General features: G+C 34.8%; 1 protein-coding gene and 1 long non-coding RNA gene across 13 annotated transcripts in view; one reads left to right on the top strand and one right to left on the bottom strand.

The window, feature by feature from the left end:
• The window catches only part of TRIQK (triple QxxK/R motif containing), a 102,164-nt gene that overhangs the window by 18,986 nt on the left and 55,886 nt on the right, over positions 1-27,292 (top strand). For 2 of the 12 annotated variants that reach the window (XM_032316237.1, XM_032316236.1), the window contains 2 exons: positions 332-401; positions 3,075-3,198. The exons of 5 other annotated variants lie outside the window; for them this stretch is intronic. In XM_032316237.1, the coding sequence (XP_032172128.1) occupies positions 3,181-3,198 (18 nt within the window). In that variant the 5' untranslated portion in view covers positions 332-401; positions 3,075-3,180. Of the gene's footprint in view, positions 1-331; positions 402-3,074; positions 3,199-15,296; positions 15,316-19,926; positions 20,140-22,014; positions 22,036-23,142; positions 23,163-27,292 lie in introns of those variants that run through there. 5 more of the 12 variants (XM_032316239.1, XM_032316242.1, XM_032316247.1 and 2 more) reach the window with 5 other exon arrangements.
• LOC116575114 overlaps positions 22,582-27,292 on the bottom strand; it is a 75,374-nt gene continuing 70,663 nt past the window's right edge. Inside the window, exon 3 of the long non-coding RNA XR_004279616.1 lies at positions 22,582-23,005. This is a non-coding gene — a long non-coding RNA (uncharacterized LOC116575114). The remainder of the gene's footprint in view (positions 23,006-27,292) is intronic.

The raw sequence follows: 27,292 nt of genomic DNA, 5'->3' as shown, positions 1-27,292 counted from the left end.
TTTTTCAAATTATTTAAAAATAATAAAGATGAAAAGATATTTTTTTCTATCAATACCTTACTTATCTGAAGACATATAAGTTCAGATACAAAGATCTGGGGCAGAAATAAAATGAACTTTTTTATTATATGACATGGCTGACACTTATTATATGACATGGTGTTTAGTAATTTAAAGGTAGATGTAATGGAGTATAAAAGAAAATGAAATAAAATATATTTATAAACTATATTAAAATAATTGAATTTTTAATCAGAAAACATTTATGTATTTCCTGTGCTTGTGGCCTTTTATTATGAACATCAGTGATCATAATTCTATTTGTTCACAGGGGCAAATAGCAAATTACTGACAATAATCATTCTCTTTTGGAAATATCTTCTAGAGGACCTGATTCAGAGGTAAAATGTTAACTTACCTGAAGGAGGATTTTATCAACACTGTTGAAAATTAGCCAGTGGGAAAGAGAGAAAACTTGCAGACTACTAATGCCATTTTATAGGAGAATAAAAATTGATTCTAAAATAGAAGCCTCTAAAACATATGTTAAAATAGTGACATTTTAACTTACTAATAAGAATATAGTTTAAGAAAGGATTTAACATTCTTTGTCTTTAAAAATAATTGCTAGTAATAGCCTGCATAGCTATGTTTAACTGATTCAATAATTAGATATCAGATGACCCATTTCCAGGTATATATTAATTAATTTTCTATTGCTACATAGCCAATTACCATGAACTTGGTGACTTAAAGCAACAACCATTTATTAGCTCCCAGTTTTGCAGGTCAGAAGTCCAGTGTGGTCTGGCTGGGTTCTCTGCTCAGGGTCTTACAAACCTGAAATCATACCAGGGTGTTCAAGGCTCTGTGGAAGAATCTTCATTTAAAATCAGATATGTTGGGCGCCTGGGTGGCTCAGTGGGTTAAGCTGCTGCCTTCAGCTCAGGTCATGATCTCAGGGTCCTGGGATGGTGTCCCGCATCGGGCTCTCTGCTCAGCAGGGGGCCTGCTTCCCTTCCTCTCTCTCTGCTTGCCTCTCTGCCTACTGTGATCTCTCTTTGTCAAATAAATAAATAAAATCTTTAAAAAAAATCAGATATGTTGTTGTCTGAATCTAGTTTTTTGTGGTTGTAGGATTGAAATCCTCCTTTCCTCTTAGCTCCTTTAAGACACTCATATGTCTTGCCACATGGCCCTATCCAGCAGTGGAGAATTTCTCAGGCATCAAATCCCTTTTAGTTTGAATCTTTCTAACTTGTCTGACCTCTAAACCAAGATTTAAAGTGCTCTTATTATTAGATGAGTCCCAGTTTGAAAATATCCCTATTTTAAAGTCAGCTGATATAGACATTAATTAAATCTGTGAAACTTCTTTTGGTATTTAATTTAACATAATCATAGAAGTTATATTTCATCATATTCACAGGTTCTGCCCATACTCAAACTTTGATTTACTCTGTTCTCAAGATCACCTCATTATTTTTGTAGCTAATATGAGGTCTTTCTTGCTATACCCACTTAAGATTTTTGTATTTACATTTGACATACCGCTTCCTACATCTCTGCAACTATTATCATAGTTTTTTTTTTAAGATTTTATTTATTTATTTGACAGATAGAGATCACAAGTAGGCGGAGAGGTAGACTGAGAGAGAGGAAGGGAAGCAGGCCCCCTGTTGAGCAGAGAGCCTGACACCACCAGGTTCGATCCCAGGACCCCAGGATCATGACCTGAGCCAAAGGCAGAGGCTTTAACCCACTGAGCCACCCAGGTGCCCCTATCATAGTTTTTTCTTATCTGCCTTTAGAACAGGATAGACATAGGGAATCCACACACTGAGGTTCCTATTTTTGAAAAGCAGCTTGTGAATTTCTAGGCAAAGTTACTCTGGGTCTCTGTTTGACATTCACAACTGTTTTTAAGAAATCACACAGTATCCCAGTTAATCGCAAAAAGCTGTAATATATTTAGGAATTGATGTGACAGGAATATAATAATGAATTATAAGGTCATCAGATTTAGATGTACAGGTTAAGCTTGGGTACAATACTAGAGGGATAAAAAAACAAACAAACAAACCAAAAATCATATAAAGAAAGACAAATACAAGGTGGTTACTGGGCTGGCCACAGCTGCATCAGAAAACATAGACTTTTTTTTAGTCAAGTGGGAAATCTCCAGACATGCTGTACAGAACCAATTACAGCTAACTCTTGAACAACATGGGTTTGAACTGTGTATTTAAAATATGTGGATTTTTTTTCAATAAACATAGTATTTTTTGTAGCTTTATGGTAAGAATACAGTATATAACACATATAACATAGAAAATTGTGGTAATTGACTGTTTATCCTGTTTATTTTATTGGCAAGGCTTCCATTCAACTGTTAACTTTTAGTAGTTAAGTTTTGGGGGAATTAAAAGTTATACATGGATTTTTGACTGTGGGTTGGCATCCCTAACCCATGTTGTTCAAAGGTCAATATATCTGAACTGAGAAAGAAAGAAATTTATCTACCTGCATCTTCCTGTCTTTTGTTTCCCATTGGTCAAAGCTCATCTCGTGGTATGTTATTGTCCTTGTACTTTTCAGATCATTGTTGGGGAAGTCAAATCTCACAATGTGTACTCTGTGGCTTCATTAGACTCTTGGAAGTGTTGGGAGGAGCCAGGCTTCCTGTGGGTGTAGGATTATGTATGTCCGTGACAGTGGAGGTAGTAGTGGAAGCTGTAATTTACCCTTACACTTAGAGGAACTCAAAACAGAAAGTGGTGTTAGAAGATGAGTTGAAGGTATTGGCTGGTGTTGACCATTGAGCAAGGACTGAGGCTATAGTAGGCAGTGAATATGGAGAAGTATGTAAGTTGGGTCTAAGGATGATTTATAGCAATTGCATCTGGATAACATCTTTAACAATTCTTTATCATGTAAAGGTGCCTTTGATAGAACCAAAGCCACAGTTTGAACTCATTGAATGTTTGTCAAATTTAATCTTTAGGTAATGTATTCTCCTTGGTTCTTAGAGTCTCTTCAAAATTTGCATATTTTTTTTTTTTTTTTACTGACAGGGAAATAACTCAATCAAAATTAATATAAGAAACAATAGCTATCATTCTGTTGGATACCTTTGTTAATTGAGTCTTAGAGTTGTACTGAAGAACATTGATCATATGGATGTGTTGCTTTTCAAATGTGAGTATTCAACCAGGTCAGTATTCTTTACTAGTGTAGACAAAAGCTAGTTGTCTATATTTCACAGTTACAGCAGAATTCAGATTAGAATTATATTACAAATATTACAAAAATATTTTCTTATTGTCATTGTTAGCAAGATCAGGGTAGGGTGGAACCCAGGTTCTCTGATAAGGCTAGTTGAACTGTCCAAAGACCCCCTACTAGGATAAAACATAAACAGACACCTAAGCACATAAAAATTAAATTGTTGAAAACATGGATAAAAGAAATCTAAAATAGTCACAGCAGGGGATTTATATGAAGTAAAGAAAAAAAATTAATTTAAAGAATGTTCTTCAATACTATGCCAACTAGAAGACAAAGGAGTGACATATTTCAAGTACTGAAAAAAAAAATTCTATACCCAGCAAAAATATTCTTTAAACATGAAAGACAAAACAAATACTTATGTATCTAAAAAACCAGCTGAGAGAATTTGTTGCCAAAAACTTACACTGCAAGAAATGTTAAAGGAAGTTCTTCAGAAAAAAGGAAAATTAAACATCAATCTATGAATGAATAAAAAGAACTGGAAATAGGAAATATGTTGATAAATATGAAAAACATTTTTCTCATTTTTAAAACTTTGAAAAATATATTTGTTTAAAGCAAATATATTGGCTATGGCTTATTTATTATACATGTAGATGTAACATGTGACATAATAATGTCCCAAAGGATTGGGGAAGGAAAATGGAAGTTTACTGTAGTAGTAGCAGATTATTTGAAGATAGACTGTGACAAGAAATATATGGACATTATAAATTCTAGAGTGACCACTAAAAATATGAAACAAGAAGGAATAACTACAAATTAAAAGGGAAGATAGAATAGAATACTAAAATGTGTTCAATTAATTGCAAAGCAGAAAGTAAAGAACAAGGAAAAGAATAGAACATAAATTTCATGATAGTAGATATAAACACAAACAATTCCATTAAATAAAGTGATTCTCACACTCCATTTATATATATATTTATGAATAAATAAAATGTTTTATTTATTTATTTGAGAGGGGAAAGGGGCAGAGGGAGAGAGAAACTCAAACAGACTCTGTGCCAAGTGGGGAGCTTGATGTGGGACTCAAGTTCATGACCCTGAGATAATGAGCTGAGCCAAACCACTCAGTTGCTTAACCAACTGTGCCACCCAGGTCCCCCCTTTACACTCTGTTTAAGCCAAGTATTTTCAGACTGGGTAAAAAAGCAAGACCCAACTGTATGCTATGCACAGATCGATCCAATTAAATACCTCTGTGCAAGCATTCTCAGTTGTATGTCTTTCTTGTTTCCACCAGATAACCAAAGAATTTGATATTTTGATGTTTCTTATTAAGAAACATGAAAAAATATATATATTGTATATTTTCCTTAAGTAGTATCAGCTATTAATTTGAATTTTTTTTTTAATCTATTTGAGAGAGAGAGAGGGAGAGCATGAGCAGGGGGGTGGGGCAGTGGGAGAGGGAGAAGTAGACTACCCACTGAGCAGGGAGCCCTACTTGGGGTTTGATCCAAGGACACTGAGATAATGACCTGAGCTGAAGCAGATCCTTAACTGACTGAGCCACCTGGGTGCCCCTTGAATGTTTTAAAACCTTATGTAAATTTATCTCTGTCCACAGATTTTTTTAAAAGATTTTGTTTATTTATTTATTTTAGAGAGAAAGAGAGAGTGAATGGGAAGTGGGGAGAGCAGAGAGGGAAGGAGAGGTAGGGAGAAAGAATCCCAAGCAGACCCTGTAGTGAATGCAGAGCCCCAAGTGGGATAGATCCCACAACCTGAGCCAAAACCAAGAAGGGGGGCCTCAACACACTGAACCATCCAACCATCCAAGTGTCCTTCATTGCCTACACATTTTAACCTCATTATATTTCACTGATGAATGAATTATGATGTACATACAGAACTTTGGACTTTTTTTCCAAGTTTGTAAAATTTTTGCTTTCGTTAAATAGCTTTTTGAGTGTTTTGTTTACATAGAGGATGTTTCACTAGTTCATATAACTAACAGTGAAACTGATGTTTCTGACACATACATATTTTGGATTTTATTGGATATTCTGTAGCTCTCCCCAAAATGCCCATTAACTACTGCTCTTATTTTATTGTAATAATCTATTCTCTTAAAAAAGTTCTGTAAGAAGTTGCATATATTTTTATGTATTCATGGTATTTATAGATGTTTAAAAATTTTTATTGCTACAGTAATTTATGATTTTTGTATATAGTCTTTATAAATTGTAACTTTGCTGAGCTCTTATGAAAAAATCTTATACTGATTCTAATTATTTGTTGTGTTATATTATTTGTGATATATTATTTGTGAATCATACTCATAACTTTTTTTTTCTTTCAATTCCTATGTCCTGTCTCCCCTTGTCTCTCTATATTACCTGGATTTCTGATTATAGTGATTGTCTTGTTCATGATTTTTCACAATTAAGGATAATTTTCTTTTTCTGTTTGCTACCATCAACAATGTAAGAAGGTTCTTTTCTATTGCTATTTCCCTCCTTCTGCTTTGTCTCTTTTCTCTCCTCCTTCCCTTCTCTTCTTCTTTGTCTCACTCTTTAAGAATCAATGGATATTGATTATAACTTTTTTCATGTATCTGTTGAGGACTTCCAATTTTTTTCAGCTGAAATCAGTTAACATGGAGAATATTACTAATGTATTATCTAGTGTTAAACTTTCCATTTTTGCTATTAGCCCAGCTCTATTGTGGTAAACATTGTTATATGATTATATACACATATTGTATTTATTTTCCAATATTATACTTAGGATTTTATCTCTCTTTTTATAAGTCAGTGTGACCTATGATTTCTCGTTCTCATAATGTCCTTGCCTTGGTGTCATTGTAAGGATTTGTTAGCCTCATGAAATGAGTTGAGCAGTGTTGTATCTATTTGTATCTTTCAAAATAGCTTATCATTCTATAAAACAGCTTGTTTATATGGATTATCTGTCTCTTGAATGGTTAATAGAATTTACCTTTAATACTATCTAGGGGCACCTGGGTGGCTCAGTAGGTTAATTAAGCTTCTGCCTTTAGATCAGGTCATGATCTCAGATCTCATGATCTCAGGTCCTAGGATCGAGACCCGAATCCAGCTCTCCACCTGCTTCCCCCTTTCTCTCTGCCTGCCTCTCTGCCTACTTGTGATCTCTGTCTGTCAAATAAATAAATAAAATCTTTAAAGAAAAACAAAAAAACAAACAAAAAAACCCCTATCTAGTCTTGTTGCTTTTGTTTTATGTGTTTATCTTTTAATTTTTAAGGGTAGATTTTAAACACTGATTGATTCCTTTAAATGACTTTTATTCTATTCAATTTTATGCTACCTTTACCTTCTTGAACTGGTATTAGTGATATTTTATCTTAATTTTTAATTTTATTTACAAGAATTTTTTTTTACCGTATCCTCTTCTTAATTAATAGTAATAGTTGCTGAATGTTTAGCCATGTTTCCTTATATATTTCTAATACTTTTGTATCTTTTTTCTTGTTCTATCACAAGAGTTTTTTTCATGTTTTTATTTTTCAAAAACTTTTGTCTATGTGGATCATCTCATCTTTTTTGTGTCTTTGTTTCATTGTTTATTGCTTTTAGCTTATTTTATCACTTGTAATTTGGGAGACTTTTTTACTCCTTTTTTCCCCTAGTATTTTCTTTTTAGTTCTCTTTTTTCAGTCTCTTGTTTATTTAAATTTCTTTCTTCTTAAGTATTATGTTAGCTGAATCCTATATGTTTTGTAACCTTTCATTGATGTATAATACATAAATTATAAATAATAATATATAAAGCAACATAGCACAAGAGTGTTAGATGTTCAGTTTTCATAAAGACTCATGTAAACAAAACCCTATGAATGTTTTTATTTTATTTTTTCTGTTCAGTGTTCCAGAATTCATTGTTTATGCACCACACCCAGTGCTCCATGCAATGCATGCCCTCCATAATACCTACTACCAGTCTCACCCACCCTCCCAGCCCCGGTCTCCTCCAAAACCCTCAGTTTGTTTCTCAGAGTCCACAGTCTCTCATGGTTTTCTCCCCTTCCAATTTCCCCCAACTCACTTCTCTCTATCTCCCAATGTCTTCCATGTTATTCCTTATGTGCCACAAGTGAGTGAAACCATATGATAATTGACTCTCAGAACCCTATAAATGTTTTCATCTCAATAATCTATAACATTGCTGGAATGTAAAGTCTTTTATTGCTTTTTAACCATTCCAAATCTCTATCTTCCATATTTTCACTTTGATAGCTTTTCTTTAATTATTTTCTTTTGTGAAACTGAATGCTCTTAGGTCAACTATCAAGCAGTACTTAAATAAATAAAATTTAAAAAAAAAAAAAGATGTTGAAGTACTGCTTTATTTCTTTATTTGTGTGTGAGAGAGAGAGAGAGAGAGAGAGTGAGCACAGGCAGACAGAGTGGCAGAGGGAGAAGTAGGCTCCCTGTGGAGCAAGGAGCCTGATGTGGGACTCAATCCCAGGATGCTGGGATCATGACCTGAGCCAAAGGCAGCCGCTCAACCAACTGAGCCACTCAGGCATCCCACTTTAAAATCTTTTTAAATGAAATGCTTTATAAAAGACAATACAGGGACACCTGGGTAGCTCAGTCAGTTAAGCCTTGAGCTCTTGGTTTTGGTTCAGGTCATTATCTCATGGGTCATGGGCTAGAGCTCTGTGGTGTGGCTCCACATTCAGCAGGGAGTCTGCCCCGGGGGTTCTTTCCTTCTGCCCCCACTCTCATTCTCTCTCTCTCTCTCTCTCTCTCACTCTGGAATAAATAATTTAATCTTAAAAGAAAAAAAAAAGTATTATGTACTTGATAGAATAGGAATTAAGGAATAAGCAATGGAAGATAGATCCCAGTACAAAGTAGAATTTATGGTTTTCTCATTTGTGTTTTGATTCATATCTGGGGTATTTTTTCTTTATCAATCGATTGCTATAAAAACATATAAATGTACTTTTAGGGGTATCTGGGTGATACAGTTGGTTAAGCATCAGCTCTTGGTTTTGGCTCAGGTCATGATCTCACTGTCATGAGATTGAGCCCCACATCGTGCTCTGCGCTCAGCATGGAGTCTGCTTAAGACTCTCCCTCCCTTTGTCTCCCCTCCTCTATCTCTCTTTAAATCTCTCAAGATTAGAATAAATCTTTTAAAAAGAATAAATTGACTTTTGCATTTTTGCAAAATGCATACTTGTTTCTATGTAGCAGAATTATATTAGTTAATAACCCAGTGCTTCTCCCCATTAACCTATTTTCTCAGTTTTTAAACTCGATACTTTTTATTGTATTTCTCTGGCAGTATAGTTTGGTGGTTTTAAAAATGAGCAATTTGCATTATTGTTTATAAACACAAGTTTTAATAATACAATCTGTTTGGAAACTACCAGTCTGAGAAATCCTTGTATTAGTAAAATGGTAATGATATAATCACATGAGACATCAAAATAATGAATGCATTTAACGCAACTTTTATGAAATTGGATGTATACTAGTTATTTTTACACTTTTGACAGTTATTTACTAATAAAGCTATTTTTTAGTAAGTCATACAGAATTATGAAACTATTAGAAACAAAATAACCATAAAGAGCTTTCTGATGGCTGCCTTGAGATGTTTATTTCCTCTTATATACTCAGATAAACTTTACCTCAGTGAACAGATCTTTCATTGGTTTTAAAAGATATGTTTAAAAATATATAGTATTATTATTGGGCTTCTCTAATTTGTTTGTTTCTAAGATTTGCTTCTAGGCATGAAAATGATTATTCTTAACCTGATACATATGATCATGTACACTAGTTTGTCTTAATTTGAAGGAAATTTAGGAATCGTTTAAGAAGGGAAATAGCATGGTTTGTCAAGGCTATGCAATTTTTTTTTTTTAAAAGACTGAGCTCAACTCAAGTTTTGTATGCTCTGGTCTGGTATACTAACATTGATGTTTCTTAGAAACTATCCATGTACCAAACTAGAATTTTCTTTTCCAGTTTGCTTTTCCTAAAGTAGTTAGCCAAAGAGAAGGAGAGAGAAAGAAAAATCTAGCTGATTTTTTTTTGAAGTTTTTAAAACCTTTCTATTATTGCAATATAGTTAACATACAATGTTATATTGTTTTTACTTGTACAATACAGTGATTTGGCAGTTCTATGCAATATACAGTACTCACTATGATAAGTGTAAGTACTGTCTGTCACCATATACTGTTATTATAATGCTATGGACTATATTCCCTATGCTGTATTTTCCTCCTCATGACTTAATTATTTTATAATTTGATGTTTGTATCTCTCAATTTCCTTTATCTATTTTGCCCGTGCCCCTTTTCTCTGCAAATAACTGTTTGTTCTCTTTATCTATGAGTTAGTTTCTGTTTTTTTTTTTTTTTCAGTTTGTTGGTTCATTTGGTTTTTTTTAGATTCTACATATAAGCGAAGTCATATTTTTGCTCTTAAGTGACTTTTCCCAGGATGTTTTTCTTGAATTTGAAAACCTAATTACTTGAGATAGGTAATATACATCGAAATGACTAATAATTAGCATAAGTGATAATTGCCAAAAATAATTGCCACAAACTAAAAGAAAACTTAATAAATGGGAGAAGATATTTGCCAATGACATATCCAATAAAGTGTTAGTATCCAAATATATAAAGAACTTATTCAACTCAACACCCAAAAAACAAGTAAGACATAAACAGACATTTCTCCAAAGAAGACATATAGATGGCCAACGGACATATGAAAAGATGCTTAACATCACTCATAATCAGAGAAATGCCAATCAGTACTACAGTGAGATATCACCTCACACCTGTCAGAGTGGCTAAAATAAAAAACACAAGAAACAAGTGTTGGTAAGGATGGGGAGAAATAGGAACCCTCTTGCACTGTTGGTGGGAATGTAACGTGGTATAGCCACTGTGGAAAACAGTATGGAGATTCCTCAAAAAATTAAAAATAGAACTACCCTATGATTCAGTGATTGTACTACTGGATCGTTACCAAAAAAAGGTATAAAAACGCTAATTCAAAGGATGGTATGCACCCCTATGTTTATAGTAGCTTTATTTACAATAACCAAATTATGGAAGCAGCCCAGATATCCATGAATAGTTGAATGGATAAAGAAGAAGTGGTATGTATTACAAATGGGACATTATTCAGCCATAAAAAAGGAAAGAAATCTTGCCATTTGCAACAATATGGATGGAAGTACAGATTATAATGCTAAGAAAAGTAAGTCATTCGGGGAAAGAAATACCATATGATTTCACTCATATGTGGAATTTAAGCAACTAAACAAGTGAGCAAAGGGAAAAAAGAGAGGGAGAAACAAAAAATCAGACTCTGAATTATAAACTGATGGTTATTGGAGGATAGGTGGTTAGGGGCCGGGTAAAATAGGTGATGGGGATTAAAAAGTACATTTTTGATGAGCACTGACTATTGTAGGGAATTGCTGAATCACTATATTATACACCTAAAGTAATATAGCACTGTATGTTAACTATACTGAAATTAAAGTAAAAGACTTAATGAAAAGAAGTGTGAAAACTATCATTTTCCAATTTTAGAATAAGTGATGAATCCATATACATACAAGTAATTGCACAATGTAGATCTTTATAGATCTGAATGTTAGCAATTCAATATATGCAATCTATTTCTTTTTTATGGTGAATCTTATTGAAACAACACTTTTAGTTGTCTGTTTAGAATTCCATTAATCCTTATCTTCAAAGAACCTTGATTTTATTACACTAGCTATTTTTCCCATATGCAAACGTATGCTTATGAGAAGTAGACCCCATGGCCATCTTTAGGGATAAGCCTAGTTGTTTTAAGAGCAGTCTCATTTTTCTTGCCATAGAGTGGAGCACTTGTCTGTAAGGCATAAAGTAATGTGATTGATTGACATCTGTGGGGGATTTGATATTTGAGATTACTGTTTCTCTCAAGTTGGTCTACATTAGCATAGGTTAGTTACTTATTAGATTTAGTTCAAATGGGCTTTTGTATATTGTTTTTTAGGTGATCTACAAGTTGAAAATCTTAGGTATTAACTTTTTATTACAAAATATTAAACAAAAAATTAAATATGACAAATTTCCTTGATAGTAATGCTGATAGGTTTGTTACTGTTAGAAAAGAAAGTTATAAATATAAATGTAGAAAGGGAAAAACTACAACGAATTGTGTGGCATTGGGTTGGAAGTTGGAAGCACTTACTTCATGCCAATACATATGTTCCCTAGCTCTGTGCACTGACAAGCTTAGAAATGGTATTACTCGTTAGCAAGGAGCATATCCTGTCCCCAGATCTTGATGTCTAAATACTGTTCTTCACTGAAAGGTAACTGGGCTCATGGGAGAAATGACAGATTCCAGGGCAGGATCACAGAGAGTATAAGATGAACCTTGAATATTTTCTTGTGCCAGAAAATAACAGGTGTTTAAAAAATGATGGCAATATGTCAAAACGATATAAACCACTTGAAGGACCTTCCATTGGCTAAACCCAGGACAACCTGAGCATCAAAATAAACAAGTGATATATATGAATTTTGACCTGTTGAACAAAATAGCAATTTACAAGTGAGTATATACTGCTATAAACACAGAAATGAATAAATAAATAGGAAGAAGGAAATACTTTTTAATACCATAGAATATGAGCTAATAAATGTAGAAGGAATGATGAAATTAGAAAATCATCATTTGACAACTCTATGAGTATAATTAATTCAGCACGAAGCATCAATAAATCCTAAACTAGTAGTTGCAAATTTGAGAAGAACAGGATATTTATATAATTTCAAAGTACTCCCAACCAAATACTTATTAATTACAGAGGAAAAAACTAAATTCACAGTGGGGAAATCAGGTAGATTATCACCTTAATCAAGTGATCAAAGTTAACACTACCAATTGAGGAAAATAATGCAATGAGAAGAAAACAACACTGCTTCTGTGACATTCCTTGAGTTTAGTTAAAAAATAAATGGGATAGAACATAGAAAAAAGCAAGTCAGTCATTGGGACAAATGAGAAATTCACATTGGTCATACTCAGAAGAATGCTGGATGTATGATCAAAGAAGCCAGGTTCTTGATACATATATTCAAAGGAATGAGGTACCCAAGGAGAGCACATGTGGAATGGATGAACTATGGGGAGCACCAGTGTTTAACAGGCAACCTGAGGAAGAGTGCATATGAAGATGGTCAAGAGAAAATCAAGATGGAAAGGAGGAGAATTGGGACAGTGCTAGCTGGGAAACCAACAACTTAGTTTCAAGCCAAATACTCAGTAGTGCCACATGTCACAGAGAGATTCATAAATGAGGACAGCTTGTCTCACAGTATAATCCGATATTGTGGTATTGCCATATCTGCAGCAAGTATTGTCTAAAATAATAATTTGTTTCCTTAAATGGGAGTTTTCTAGAAGATGTCCCTTTCCTTCCTTCTACTGCAATACCTAATGAATTACCAAAATTAGTTGAGGTACAGTGTGTTGTGAACTGTACTTGTGTTCTTTGTAGTTAGGGCAAGAGTATATTGGGGCAGGAGTTGGCCCAGAGCAGTCCTGGTTTATACTTGCTGTCCTGGTGTCACAGAGTACCCTTTCACTCTCAAGGTGTTCTGGCTTGGATGGTGAATTATATGTTCATCCTATACTAGGTCTCTGTTGCCAGAATATTCCTTTCCTATCTGAAGCTGGGGAGCTGATAAGCATGTCTCTTAGCCAGTTCTTAACATCTTTTATTCATGAACCATATGCTTGCTTATTCATTTCCCTTATAATTCTTCTAAATCAGCTTTCTAATAATACCTCTCTTTCACCAAACTTTACATGAAATGGAGGCTTCATGAGATGATAATATGCAAAATGTGAAAATTTGGTCAAGTAACATTGGAAATGACATATTCAAGTTCTATTTAAGAGATCAACAAGGCACATGTAGAGACTCAGAAAAGCTTTTCAGTAGACTTCCCAAAGTTGTTATATATTGTCCTAAAATGACCATATTTGGGGAACTTGGTTCATGTTTGCTTCGATGTAAAATACATGCAAACTAAGAAAAAATAAAAACTTTTAACTTCAAATAAGTCAGACTTGGTTATTGTGATTTTGTTAGAGTTAGTGTGTAACAGAACGTTTCATCTACACTGAACACAGATATGTTATTTGGATGTTCCCAGTGAAATGTGTTTAAACACTTGGGCTAAATAGAAAAAAATATATACTTTTTGTCAGTAAACCTTTGTCTCTGGTAACTTAATGAAAGTTCTGAATCATAAGAATTCACTAATATCACTTGAGAACCAAGAAAAGGGAGTTTGTATTGAGAAATTATGATAAAATAGATATATATCTGCCTACTTAGGAATTACAGAGATGAGAATAGATGCCATCTGAGATGTTTGCATCTAGAAATTATTGTTTTCCTTCATCCTTTAGCCACCAGTTTTTGGTACCATCTGGACAGAATAAAACTTTTTATTATCTGTATGATAACTGAAACAATCTTGGGTTTCATATAATTCTCTTAAAATAACCAGTTTAAAGGAATTATAAGCATTGAAATATCAAGGCTTGTGACCTTTAGATCTATAATCCTATTTTCAATTAATCTTTGTCTCATCAGAAGAAGCAGTCTGAAGGTGTATTAGTTAACAGCCAAAATAGACACGAAACTGCCTTTTCTCTACCTCAGGATCATTGAAGCCAAACATAGACTTTCTTCTCATTCCTTGTGACTCATTAAGCTCTTAGCGTGCAGTGGTACATGCTGTGGGCCTTACTGGTTTTATACTAGAATTGCAGATGTCTTGGCTTTTCCAGTATGGTTGGATATGTGTCTCTTCTGTCGTCACTTTGTAATTAGTAAAACAGGGTTTGCTGTTCTATTTATTTGATACCATATTATTGTAACCTTAGAAATGTTTGACAGTACAGTTGACATAATAAAATCCTTTATTTCACTTGATCTTAGTTGAAATGCTGAGAAACGATTATATAAAATCTTTTATTTGAAAGATAGTATAATTTATATTACTAATGACCCTTTATTGACCATTAAAAGTTATATTGTAGATCAACCCTTGTTTAACTAACCTATCTTCTTTTGCAAATATAATGCAAAAAATTAACTGAAGTACGTTTCCCATTTTGCTGAATTTAAACTCTGTAAAAGTAATGATCATTGGGGGCCTGGGTGGCTCAGTGGGTTAAGCCACTGCCTTCGGCTCAGGTCATGATCTCAGGGTCCTGGGATCGAGTCCCGCATCAGGCTCTCTGCTCAGCGGGGAGCCTGCTTCCTCCTCTCTGTCTCTGCCTGCCTCTCTGTCTGCTTGTGGTCTCTCTCTGTCAAATAAATAAATAAAATCTTTAAAAAAAAAAAAAAAAAAAAAGTAATGATCATTTTCCAATTAGGAACATGGTCACTTACTTGGTAGAAATTCTCTCCTTCTCACATTTGAAGTGTTTATTCCTTTGATATTTGTGCAAAGTTCAGAATTTAAAAAATAATAACTTCATGGGACCCTGCTACTGTAGCACCCCTTCCCCCAGTGATGAGCGTTGTTGATGGTACGCGCAAGGCAGCTTTTTGTCTATTCTGGGCTGTATAAATTTAATGTGTTGTTTTCAAGTATGTCATGTGTCCAGATGCCACAACAATCTGTGCATTAAAAATGCATTAAAATAAAAGTAAGTAAAATATTTGTGAGTATTTTTTGATGGAGGCCAGGGAATTAGTGATACAATTATGTTTATATAAACCAATTCTATGAGGTTTCAGGAAAAACAAGAGCCTTGTTTTCTTTTTATTTTTCTTTCTTTTTTTTTTTTTTTTTGTAAAGATGTTATTTATTTATTTGACAGACAGAGATCACAAGCAGGCAGAGAGGCAGGCAGAGAGAGAGAGAAGCAGGTTCCCCGCTGAGCAGAGAGCCTGATATGGGGCTCCATCCCAGGACCCCAATATCATGACCTGAGCTGAAGGCAGAGGCTTAACAACCCAGCCACCCAGGTTCCCCAAGAGCCTTGTTTTCTTACAGCAGTTATAAACATTTTAGAATGTATATTTCTAATACTCCCTTACCCTCATCACTTACCCCTTATTTATTTCTCCCTATACTCCTTATATTACCTATTTTTGCTAATGACATACCATCCTTCTAGCTGAATATTTTGCCAAGTGTGGTCCATGTACCTACTGAGATTGAAAATGTTGGCAGGGAGTTGGTGCTTGTTAAAAATTCAGTTTCCTTGGTCTTTCCTCAACCTTACTGACTGGGTTCTTTGAATAATGAGTCCTAGGACTTTGTATCTTAATTATCATTCTAGTTTAAAAGCACTGTTATCTTCAGCTTTTCCTCTTCCTCATACCCCCTTTCTGCTCTTCCCAAATTCTGAAACGTCAATCACCAAATGTCTCTTCCTTTCTACTAAGTATTGCTCTCTTAGTAGATTGCCTTTGGAAAGTACCTAGATTTGTTTTAAGCTTGTTAATTATCTTCTAACCTTCTAGTCTTTAATAAACATACTAAAAAGTATCTGATTTGATTACCTGATTGCCCAATACCCTCTATGGTTTCCTGTTGAATTTAGAAAAAGTCTGCAGTTTCGGCTGATTTTTTAAAAGCTTCTTCAGCTTTGTCACACTGCCTTACTCATCTTCCACCACAGAGGCTGAAGGATCTCACAGCCCCTGCTGAGGCCTTCCATCTCCTTCCGGCAGCATTTCTCAAATGCTAGTGCACAGAATTACCTACAAGCTGATTAAAAAAAAAAAAAAAAAAGTAGTGATTCTTAAACATTAAAGGCCAAAAAAACCAAGAACAACAACAACAACAACAACAACAACAACAGAACAACACCACCAAAACCCCCTGGAGATTTGTGGACCTGAGTCCTTGAGCTTTTGATTCAGTAGGACTATGATGGGGGAGTCTGCATTTTGATCCCACACAACTCCTTATGTTGGTGTTGGATGGACAGCATTTTTGATAAGTGCTGACCTGGAGCCTCTAGTTGCTCCTGGTAAGTTGGTACCTAAGTAGACTCTACAGACCTGGGTCTTTCTTCCAAAGTGTTCAGATCCAGCCAGCTGAACCTTCCCAGAGGAAGTGGGAGTTCCTCATTTTACCCAGGCCGCAGCTGACTCCTGAAGAGGCCTGAGTACTCCATGCAGTTTTGAGATAACCTAATTCAAGATATGGCGCATTTCTGTTATCTTTATTTGCTGTCCAAGATGACGCATTTAACTTTTTGTTCTCCCCTGAACACATATGCCCATGTTTTTCTGTGGTTTATTTTTATTCTTTTACTGGACCAGTCTATTGCTATTCTCTTTCTTCCTTTTTTTTTTTATATCCCTCTTGAACCGTATCCATTCTCAAGCACTTCATTGATTATCACTTTTACCTCTTGATATTAATACACCATTTACATAAAGCCTTCTTAAGTCTCCACTTAAGTCTCTTCTTTCTTTAATTCTCCACATACCTGTGGATTAAAAGTCTGGTATCTTTTTATTTTCTTATTGTCGCTCCTAGGGCATTTACTTTTCCAAGCATATAAAAACAAACAAGACAAATGAAACAAGAAACCCAGCTCCTTTGTAGTTGATTCCATTTGACTATAGTCACCTCAATCTCCTTATTGCTGTTAAGTGTGGATATCCAGGTCACTCCTCCATCTTCCTAACTTAGAGTCTTTCTGCCTTAGCCCAAACCCTTCGACCATCCCGGGTGCCTTCACTATCCACAGGTGTGATGTTTGTATTATCCTGGCCCTCATTTCCTTGTCTGTCGTGCTGTTTTCCTATTACTTTAGTCACTCTGGATCATAACCTGCTGCATCGCAGTAACAGCATCAATCACACGATACTCTTTAGTTCTCCAGTCAAAGAAAGTCTAGTTCTTTTCTTCCCCAAACTGGTTATTTGATCTCATCCAAATTTTTAAGCCCCCAAATTGGCTCACTTTCTGCTTAACTCTACACCTTCTGCTGTCTTCACTTCCTTCTCTGGCTTTAGACACCATGGCACATCACTTTATCCACTTTACAGAGTACCCTAACTTTAAACTTTTTAAACTTTATCCACTTTACAGAGTACTTTTTTTTTTGCCCTTCTGTCATGCCTCTCTGGGAAGACCTAAACTTTACTTAATTGAGGTATCTATCCCTTCCCAAAGCCAGAAGTGAGCAGCTAAACTTTACTTAATCGAGGTATCTGTCCCTTCCCAAAGCCAGAAGTGAGCAGCCGAACACTCAGGAAAACCAAACCAAATGAAACCAAAGCATGCTATTTTCAATCATGTAGTTTAATGCTACCATGGATTCATAGTTACCAAATTAATTTGATCTCATAGTGTTTCTCATTAATCCTGTTTTCCTTGGACAGCCCTTTCTATTTTGCTCCTGCATAAATTTTCCCCAGCTTAAATTCAAGCCTCTGCACTCAAATTTCCAAAGTCTCTACCTTTCATATCACTCTTAGAGATAATCATGCCTCCTACTTCATAGTGAACGTGGAGCTGCCAGGTGGAACTTCTTCTTCTTTGGACTACCAAATCTCAAAACTTAATTAATCTTACCCATCCTTTTTTCCTCTCTAGTGTTAAAGTGAAAGAAGTAGTTTGCTGTGATTACTACTTCTAGTGTGCACTGAATTCTATCCCTTCCTACTGACTTGAAAATCATTTTTTAATTTTTTTTCTGTCTTTCCAACTCCTCACTTTCTATTGGCTCCCACTTATTTAGACAGACTCCAGTTTCCATCTGCCTTTAAAAACAAGCCCTCATGAGTAAAACCAAAGTATAACAAAAAGTCTTCCTTAACCTCTCCCTTCCTCTGAGTAATATCCTCTTTCCCCTTCCCTTTACTTATTTTGTAATAAATTTGTCTATGCTTTCCATCTCTGCTTTCTTACCTCTTATATATTCCTTCACCCATGGGAAGTAAGTGTTTTAATGAGTGTTTCAACAAAAAGGCAGGTATCACTGTTGTTAAATGATGTTACAAGGGCACATAAAACTGATGAATACTCACTCGATTTAGTTCTAAAGGAGCCATTGCTTCTTTCCCTCAGCACATTGTTTTTGAGATTTATCTCCATTGTTGCATATTATCAGTATTATTATTAGTAGTATTTTGCTGAGTAATATTACACTGTATGAATAAACCAGTTTATCAGTTCTTCTGTTGATCAACATGAGGGTTATTTCCAATTTTTGGCTATTATGAATAAAAATACTATGAATATGCTTGTACAAAGCTTTTTTGTGGGTGTGTGTACTTATCTCTCTTAGATAAATACCTAGGAGTGGAATTGCTAGCAGTTAACTTTGTAAGAAATTGCCAATTTTCCAAAGTGGTTGTGATTTTACACTCCCATCAGCAATGTACTAGAAGTTCAGTTGCTCCACATCCTCCCAATATTTTGTATAGGAAAGCTTTATTTGAACCATTCTAGTGGGTGTAGTGATATTTTAATTCTTATTTTAATTTGCATTTTGCTGACTAATAATGGTATTGAGCTTTTACATGTGCTTATTTGTCATCTGTGTATTTTCTTTAATGAAGTTGCTGTTCAAGTCTTTCATCATGTTTTTTAAAATTGGGTTGTATGTTGTATATTACTGAGTAGTTCTTTATACATCCTGGGCACAATTTCTTTTTTCAGATACAGCTATTATGAATATTTACAAACTGTCTATAAATTACATATTTATTTTCCTTTTTCTTCCTTGTATCTTTGGTGAACAAAAACTAATTTTGATGAAGTTCAGTACATCCTCTTTTTTTTTCCTTTATAGTCTATACTGTGTTTTCTGAGAAATATTTGCCTACATGACGAAGGTCATAAAGATAATCTTTTTTCCTAGTAACTTTATTGTTTTAGCTCTTTTGTTTAGGTCTATGATCTATCCTCAATTTATTTTTATTTATTTATTTGAGTGAGCGTGAGCAGTGGGAGGGGCAGAAGTAGAGGGATAAACAGGCTCTGCACTGAGTAGGGAGCCAGACATGGGGTTTGATCCCAGGACCCTGAGATCATGACCTGAGCCAAAGGCAGATGGTTAACCACCTAAGTTACCCAGGTGCCCCATCCTCAATTGACTTTTATATGTGGCGTGAGATAGGGGTCTAATTTTGGCTTTGTTTTCCCATAAGGATATACAGTTGTTCTAGCACTGTTTGTTAATACTGTATTCATTTTAGTTCCCTCATATGGCTGAAGGATGAGTCCCAACAACTAAGATTCCTTTCCTGGTATATGACTTTTGGGGGTTACATAGCTAACTATTTTGTAGTTTCTTTTCTTATGAATTTTTATATCAGTGTTGCATAGTTATCAGGATCTTAAGAATCACTTTTTCACATATTCAAGTTTTGACATATTTTTTTCTGCAGCTGTAAAGGAAATTAATAAAGTGAAGATGAGGTAGGTAGTCACTTTGATCCCTGAAAACATTAAGAAGACCACTGGTTAGCTCTCCAGTTTTACACAACAGGAATTTGTTCCTGCTTGTAATAATTATTTCGATATTATATTTATGTCAAAGTGTACATTGTCTACTGTGTCACACTTAGATTGTTTCCTAAACTACTTATTTTTTTCATTTCCTTAAGTGTGGAGAATTATCTCTGGCGATCTGAATCATGTGCTTTTGCTTGAAGTATTAAAATACAGATTCCACAAGTGGGGGAATATGGAAATGACACTTAAAGTACGTAGTAGAGCATGAGTAAATCCATAAAAATGTGAATGAACTTGTCAAAATCATGGAACTAAAATCTGAATTCGATAGTGCACCAGAACATGAGTAAGGAACACATGACAAAGTTGTGTTATTAATGGTTCTGTATATTAAGAGTTTTATCTGGGAAATGGGCCATTATTTGGATGACTTAAATATGTTGCTTTCATGATCAGCTTGAGTTTCTAAACCATCAGTTTGGAATAATGAATGCATCAGATCAGGGACAAGTGCCTTCTTTATTTATTCACTACTTTGTTCATCCCAACATCAGCATAATATTTTATTTTTATGATTGGTTCTCAATTCTCATCTAGTCATAAACAAATAGGCAGATCTTCTGCCTATTTATAACTTCATACTAAAGTAAGAATTTTCTTAAGGAAGGGTCTTTTAGCCTTAAAAACTGAGATGATTATGTTTTCTGTGGTCATGGGTTGAATTTTTTAATAACCTGTGTTTTGATCTGTATTTAAATGTCACAGTCTGGATTGAATGCTTTTTCTGGAAGCAGAGACATATGTGGAGGCTTCAGGTTTCTTATTTCTTTACTTGTTCTTTCTGGATTTCATAAAAAAGGTATAAATGAGCAATAAAGTAACTTGGTCAGAATGTGATAGGATATTGCATTACCTTTGTTTGTTTTTAAAGGTCACATATTGTATTTAAAAATACGTGTGGCAAATTGCTGTGTAAAATTCAGGTTAAGAAAGGATATTAAAAACAAAAACACTCTCTTTAATCTGAAAAGTCCTGAAGAGTGTAAAGTTTTAATTAAATAAAAATTAATTATGAAATATTTTAATATGCAATTTAGGCATTAAATAAAATTAGCATTTTTTTCTCCTTAAGTATGTGTTATCAAGTTTCAAGAATGTTAAAAACTTCTCTGATGATTTAATCTGAAATCATTCCTACAGCGAAATTCATAAATAATAAATATTATCTTATTAATCCATATTTTAGTTTAGCTGGGTCTCAGAGCATCTTAGTTCCTCAGGGAATGCAGTGTTCTTTATAAAAGAAGGTGATGAGATGTAATCTCCAAGGAATTAAATTGTGAAAACAATCTTGGTATTGTACATGCTAATATAAATCTGTTATTCCCTTTCCGCATCTATCACAACACATTTTAAATTGTGGCTGATCTTGTATGCAAATGGCTGCCTTATTAGAAATTGCGGCTCTACGTGCTAATGTCTCCCTGGATTTCTTGGGAGTTTGCTATCTCACCATCAAAGCAGTAGAAATGAAAGATGATTACTGCAAGGCTTTGAAGAACAAAGAGAAGTCAGAACATTTTAGAGGTTCTAGATGTCTGAGGCACTGACAGTTTGCAACATACAAATGAATGGGAATCTCTTTAGATCATTTAAAATAGCCTCAATGTGTTTATTAGGAAAGTAAAATATTTTCTACCTTTTTGTATTTATTACAGCTAATAAAATGTAAGTCATTTGTGCATGGGTGTGTTCTTTAGACTTTTTTTTGCTTCATCATTTGGTAAAAATTGTATTTTGCTTAAAAAGTAGATTGAATAAAGAATAGAGTAGAATAATTTCAGAGAACAAAGTTTAAATTTTTGAAATTTTGGTTAAGAATTATCAGTCACCAAAATCATTGGGAACAAAAATTCAAGGCTAGTTACTCCTTAGTGTATCTCTTAGGTTGAAATTCTTTTAAAGATTTTATAGTCACAGGATATATACATATAAAATGTATCAATTCCTAGAGTATAAGCTTTTATAAAATATAGGTTCTTTAACTTTTTTGGTATCACTTTGTTTATTTAAAGTGCATTTTAAAATAAGTAAAATCTAATTCCTTTTGTTGAAAAAATATTCTCAATGGAGCTCTTCCTTTTTTATTTACTACAGGTAAGGAATGAATAAGATACTGGCCTTTGAAGTATTATCTCTGTTAGGATTTTGGTTTAAATAACCAAGCAGGAATTGAGGGAAGCATAGTAAGTGGCTGTTTGGTAGGTGGCCTTAGGAATTTTCTTTTTAAAAAATTTTCCATAAAAGCAACAGACAAAACTAAATTGAAGAGGGAATAATGTCTTTGTATTTATTTATTTAAACTAACTTCTCTCTTAAAATGGAGTGATATTTTTTCTAGCCCCACATAAGCAAGATTAAAATAACTTGACTCCCTTTTACAATTAGTAGATGCAAAACACTATGCAAATGGTTGCTACATGAATAAATTATATCATATCTATTGATATTTTTTGTGATGCTTATATTAATGTTCTAAATAATAAGTGAGAATATAGGATTAGGTGATGACTTGGTTTCCTTTCTGAGATTTTAACGTTGTATTACCTTAGATGTGATAGCTACATGGTTTATGAGGTGAAGATTTAATTTATTTGATTTTTTGTCTTACTTTGCACATTCTTAAATATTACCATAATATTAAATGTGAAGACTATTATGAATAGAAAAAAATATTTTTAGCAGTACTTATAGTTTTCTTACACATAAGTAGTAATTGTTAATTTGGGGATGCCTTTTACTGTGTTAGGTGGTATCATTGTTAGGATTGCTCTGTGTGACCACATATATAAATAAACAATACAGTTTGAACTGAACAGATTTCAAAGATATTTGGCATTTGAGAACCTTAATAATGCTTTAGGAAAATTACAGTTTAATAATTTATATGGAGACATCTATACATACTTACGTTAGGGTGATACTACCTACTGTAACAGATAAATATAAAGTATATAAAGGCTCAAATGCTACAAGTTATTTCTTGTTCTCACAGCGGTGTGAAAGAGCAAAAACAAGTTGGTTGAGTGAGTTTCCTTTGCGTAGCCATTCAGAATCCAGGATGTCACAGGCTCTGCCATCCTCATTAGATTATTTCCAGCATCGCTCAGGGGGTCATCTCCATTTTATCCAGATGCATGGGTACATATAGAAAGTTTTTGTAGGTTGATTCTAGAAGTAGAAAACACTAATTTATTCATATTCTGTTGGCTGAAACTCAGTTCCATCCCCACAGCTAACATCAAAGGAGGCTGGAAAAGTTGTCAGGTGAGCTCAGGAGCACAACAAAACAAAAAACCCTAAAAAATGAAGAAGAACATGTATTCTAGTAAGTAACTAGGAATTTTTCCTGTAGTCTACCTTTCTGGTCATGAAATAGCCATGCACATCCTTTTCCCTGACTCTTTGGTAGGAAGATCCTAAAGTTACCCACTTATTGTGGCCAGGATAAGTCAAAGATCCCTCTTAGGTTGGAATGTGTTTCCTTGAAGTTTACAGACTATTAAATTTTGCTAATGGTGCAGCAGAAGATGACTGCTTCATATCTCCTATTTAACGAAGGAAGAATGGGAAGAATGGGAAACATACCAGGAAGCACTGATGTAGCATGATAATGAAACCTGCTGTGCATGAGACCACTGATAAGGCCCATTGTGCAGACAGAAGTGTCTTCCTTGGACCCTCAATTATGGTTTTTTAGAGAAGTTTCCTTGTCCATTGTTCTTTATGGCCCTCACCTTCTGGATGGTTCTCCTTTCTGGTCACATATGAAGTGGATATTCCAAATCTATAGTTTGCTTCCTTGGGGGCTGCAATCTGCTGGTTTAAGTTTAGGGGTCCAAGGATTCATTTTAATTCACTTATTGTTTTAGGTAAAGTTGTAAATAAAATTCCCTCAGATTTTAGTATCCTTCTTAGGATTAGTTCCATGTGATAGTGCATTTCTGCCAAATTCAATTTTTTAAAGTTTTTATTTCAATTCCAGTTAGTTGGCAGTGTAATATTTCAGATGAATAATACAGTAATTCAGCTCTTCCATACAATAACTTGTATGTATGCCCATCACAAGTGTCCTCCTTAATCCCTACCACCTACCTCACCCATCCTCTCACCCACTTCCCCTCTGGTAGCCATAAGTGTGGTCTCTATAGTTAAGAGTCTTTTTCTTGGTTTGCCTCTCTCTCCTGTCCTTCCCCCTCTCCTCCCTTGCCCATTTGTTTTGTTTCTTAAATTCCACACGTCTGCCACATATTTAAATTCAATAGAAATAGTAAGATTGAAAGATGTGTTGTGGATTAAATCAAACAGTGCATGTAATGAGTAAGCATGAGAATATTAGTAAATGGTAGTCATTTATACTGTTTACAGAAGGAGAGACAGAACTAGAACTCATATTTATGCAATTTTCTTACCTGTCATGCTTTTTATTATTATTATTATTTTTTTTTTTAATAAACATATATTTTTATCCCCCGGGGTACAGGTCTGTGAATCTTCAGGTTTACACACTTCACAGCACTCACCATAGCAAATACCCTCCCCAATGTCCATAACCCAACCCCCCTTCTCCCAGCTCCCCCCCCCCCCAGCAACCCTCAGTTTGTTTTGTGAGATTAAGAGTCACTTATGGTTTGTCTCCCTCCCAATCCCATTTTATTTCATTTATTCTTCTCCTACCCCCTTAAGCCCCCATGTTGCATCACCACTTCCTCATATCAGGGAGATCATATGATATTTGTCTTTCTCTGCTTGACTTAATTTCGCTAAGCATGATACGCTCTAGTTCCAACCACGTTGTCACAAATGGCAAGATTTCATTTCTTTTAATAGCTGCATAGTATTCCATTGTGTATATATACCACATCTTCTTTATTCATTCATCTGTTGATGGACATCTAGGTTCTTTCCATAGTTTGGCTATTGTGGACATTGCTGCTATAAACATTCGAGTGCACGTGCCCCTTCGGATCACTACGTTTGTATCTTTGGGGTAAATACCCAGTAGTGCAATTGCTGGGTCATAGGGAAGTTCTATTTTCAACATTTTGAAGAACCTCCATGCTGTTTTCCAGAGTGGTTGCACCAGCTTGCATTCCCACCAACAGTGTAGGAGGGTTCCCCTTTCTCCGCATCCTCGCCAGCATCTGTCATTTCCTGACTTGTTAATTTTAGCCATTCTGACTGGTGTGAGGTGGTATCTCATTGTGGTTTTGATTTGTATTTCCCTGATGCCGGAGATATGGAGCACTTTTTCATGTGTCTGTTGGCCATCTGGATGTCTTTGCAGAAATGTCTGTTCATGTCCTCTGCCCATTTCTTGATTGGATTATTTGTTTTTTGGGTGTTGAGTTTGCTAAGTTCTTTATAGATTTTGGACACTAGTCCTTTATCTGATATGTCGTTTGCAAATATCTTCTCCCATTCTGTCAGTTGTCTTTTGGTTTTGTTAACTGTTTCCTTTGCTGTGCAAAAGCTTTTGATCTTGATAAAATCTGAATAGTTCATTTTTGCCCTTGCTTCCCTTGCCTTTGGTGATGTTCCTAGGAAGGTGTTGCTGCGGCTGAGGTCGAAGAGGTTGCTGCCTATGTTCTCCTCAAGTATTTTGATGGATTCCTTTCTCACATTGAGGTCCTTCATCCATTTTGAGTCTATTTTCATGTGTGGTGTAAGGAAATGGTCCAATTTCATTTTTCTGTATGTGGCTGTCCAATTTTCCCAACACCATTTATTGAAGAGGCTGTCTTGTTTCCATTGGACATTCTTCCCTGCATTGTCGAAGATTAGTTGACCATAGAGTTGAGGGTCTATTTCTGGGCTTTATGTTCTGTTCCATTGATCTATGTGTCTGTTTTTGTGCCAGTACCATGCTGTCTTGATGATGACAGCTTTGTAATAGAGCTTGAAGTCCGGAATTGTGATGCCACCAACTTTGGCTTTCTTTTTCAATATTCCTTTGGCTATTCGAGGTCTTTTCTGGTTCCATATAAATTTTAGGATTATTTGTTCCATTTCTTTGAAAAAGATGGATGGCACTTTGATAGGGATTGCATTAAATGTGTAGATTGCTTTAGGTAGCATAGACATTTTCACAATGTTTATTCTTCCAATCCAGGAGCATGGAACATTTTTCCATTTCTTTGTGTCTTCCTCAATTTCTTTCATGAGTACTTTATAGTTTTCTGGGTATAGATTCTTTGCCTCTTTGGTTAGGTTTATTCCTAGGTATCTTATGGTTTTGGGTGCAATTGTAAATAGGATTGACTCCTTAATTTCTCTTTCTTCTGTCTTGTTGTTGGTATAGAGAAATGCAACTGATTTCTGTGCATTGATTTTATATCCTGACACTTTACTGAATTCCTGTACAAGTTTTAGTTTTAGTAGTTTTGGAGTGGAGTCTTTTGGGTTTTCCACATATAGTATCATATCATCTGCGAAGAGTGATAGTTTGACTTCTTCTCTGCCAATTTGGATGCCTTTAATTTCCTTTTGTTGTCTGATTGCTGAGGCTAGGAATTCTAGTACTATGTTGAATGGCAGTGGTGATAATGGACATCCCTGCTGTGTTCCAGACCTTAGCGGAAAAGCTTTCAGTTTTTCTCCATTGAGAATTATATTTGTGGTGGGTTTTTCATAGATGGCTTTGATGATATTGAGGTATGTGCCCTCTATCCCTACACTTTGAAGAGTTTTGATCAGGAAGGGATGCTGTACTTTGTCAAATGCTTTTTCAGCATCTGTTGAGAGTATCATATGGTTCTTGTTCTTTCTTTTATTGATGTGTTGTATCACATTGATTGATTTGCAGATGTTGAACCAACCTTGCAGCCCTGGAATAAATCCGACTTGGTCGTGGTGAATAATCCTTTTAATGTACTGTTGAATCCTATTGGCTAGTACTTTGGTGAGAATTTTCGCATCTGTGTTCATCAAGCATATTGGTCTATAGCTCTCTTTTTTGCTAGGATCCTTGTCTGGTTTTGGGATCAAGGTGATGCTGGCCTCATAAAATGAGTTTGGAAGTTTTCCTTCCATTTCTATTTTTTGGAACAGTTTCGAGAGAATGGGAATTTGTTCTTCTTTAAATGTTTGGTAGAATTCCCCCAGGAAGCCATCTGGCCCCGGGCTTTTGTTTGTTTGGAGATTTTTGATGACTGTTTCAATCTCCTTACTGGTTATGGGTCTGTTCAGGTTTTCTATTTCTTCCTGGTTCAGTTGTGGTAGTTTATTTGTTTCTAGGAATGCATCCATTTCTTCCAGATTGTCAAATTTGTGGTGTAGAGTTGCTCATAGTATGTTCTTATAATTGTTTGTATTTCTTTGGTGTTAGTTGTGATTTCTCCTCTTTCATTCATGATTTTATTTATTTGGGTCCTTTCTCTTTTCTTTTGAGAAGTCTGGCCAGGGGTTTATTAATCTTATTAATTCTTTCAGAGAACCAGCTCCTAGTTTTGTTGATTT

This window comes from Mustela erminea, chromosome 16 (genome assembly GCF_009829155.1).
Source record: "Mustela erminea isolate mMusErm1 chromosome 16, mMusErm1.Pri, whole genome shotgun sequence".
NCBI lineage: Eukaryota > Metazoa > Chordata > Mammalia > Carnivora > Mustelidae > Mustela > Mustela erminea.
The sequence above is the reverse complement of the archived record's forward strand: the minus strand, read 5'-3'. Positions and strand labels throughout refer to the sequence as shown.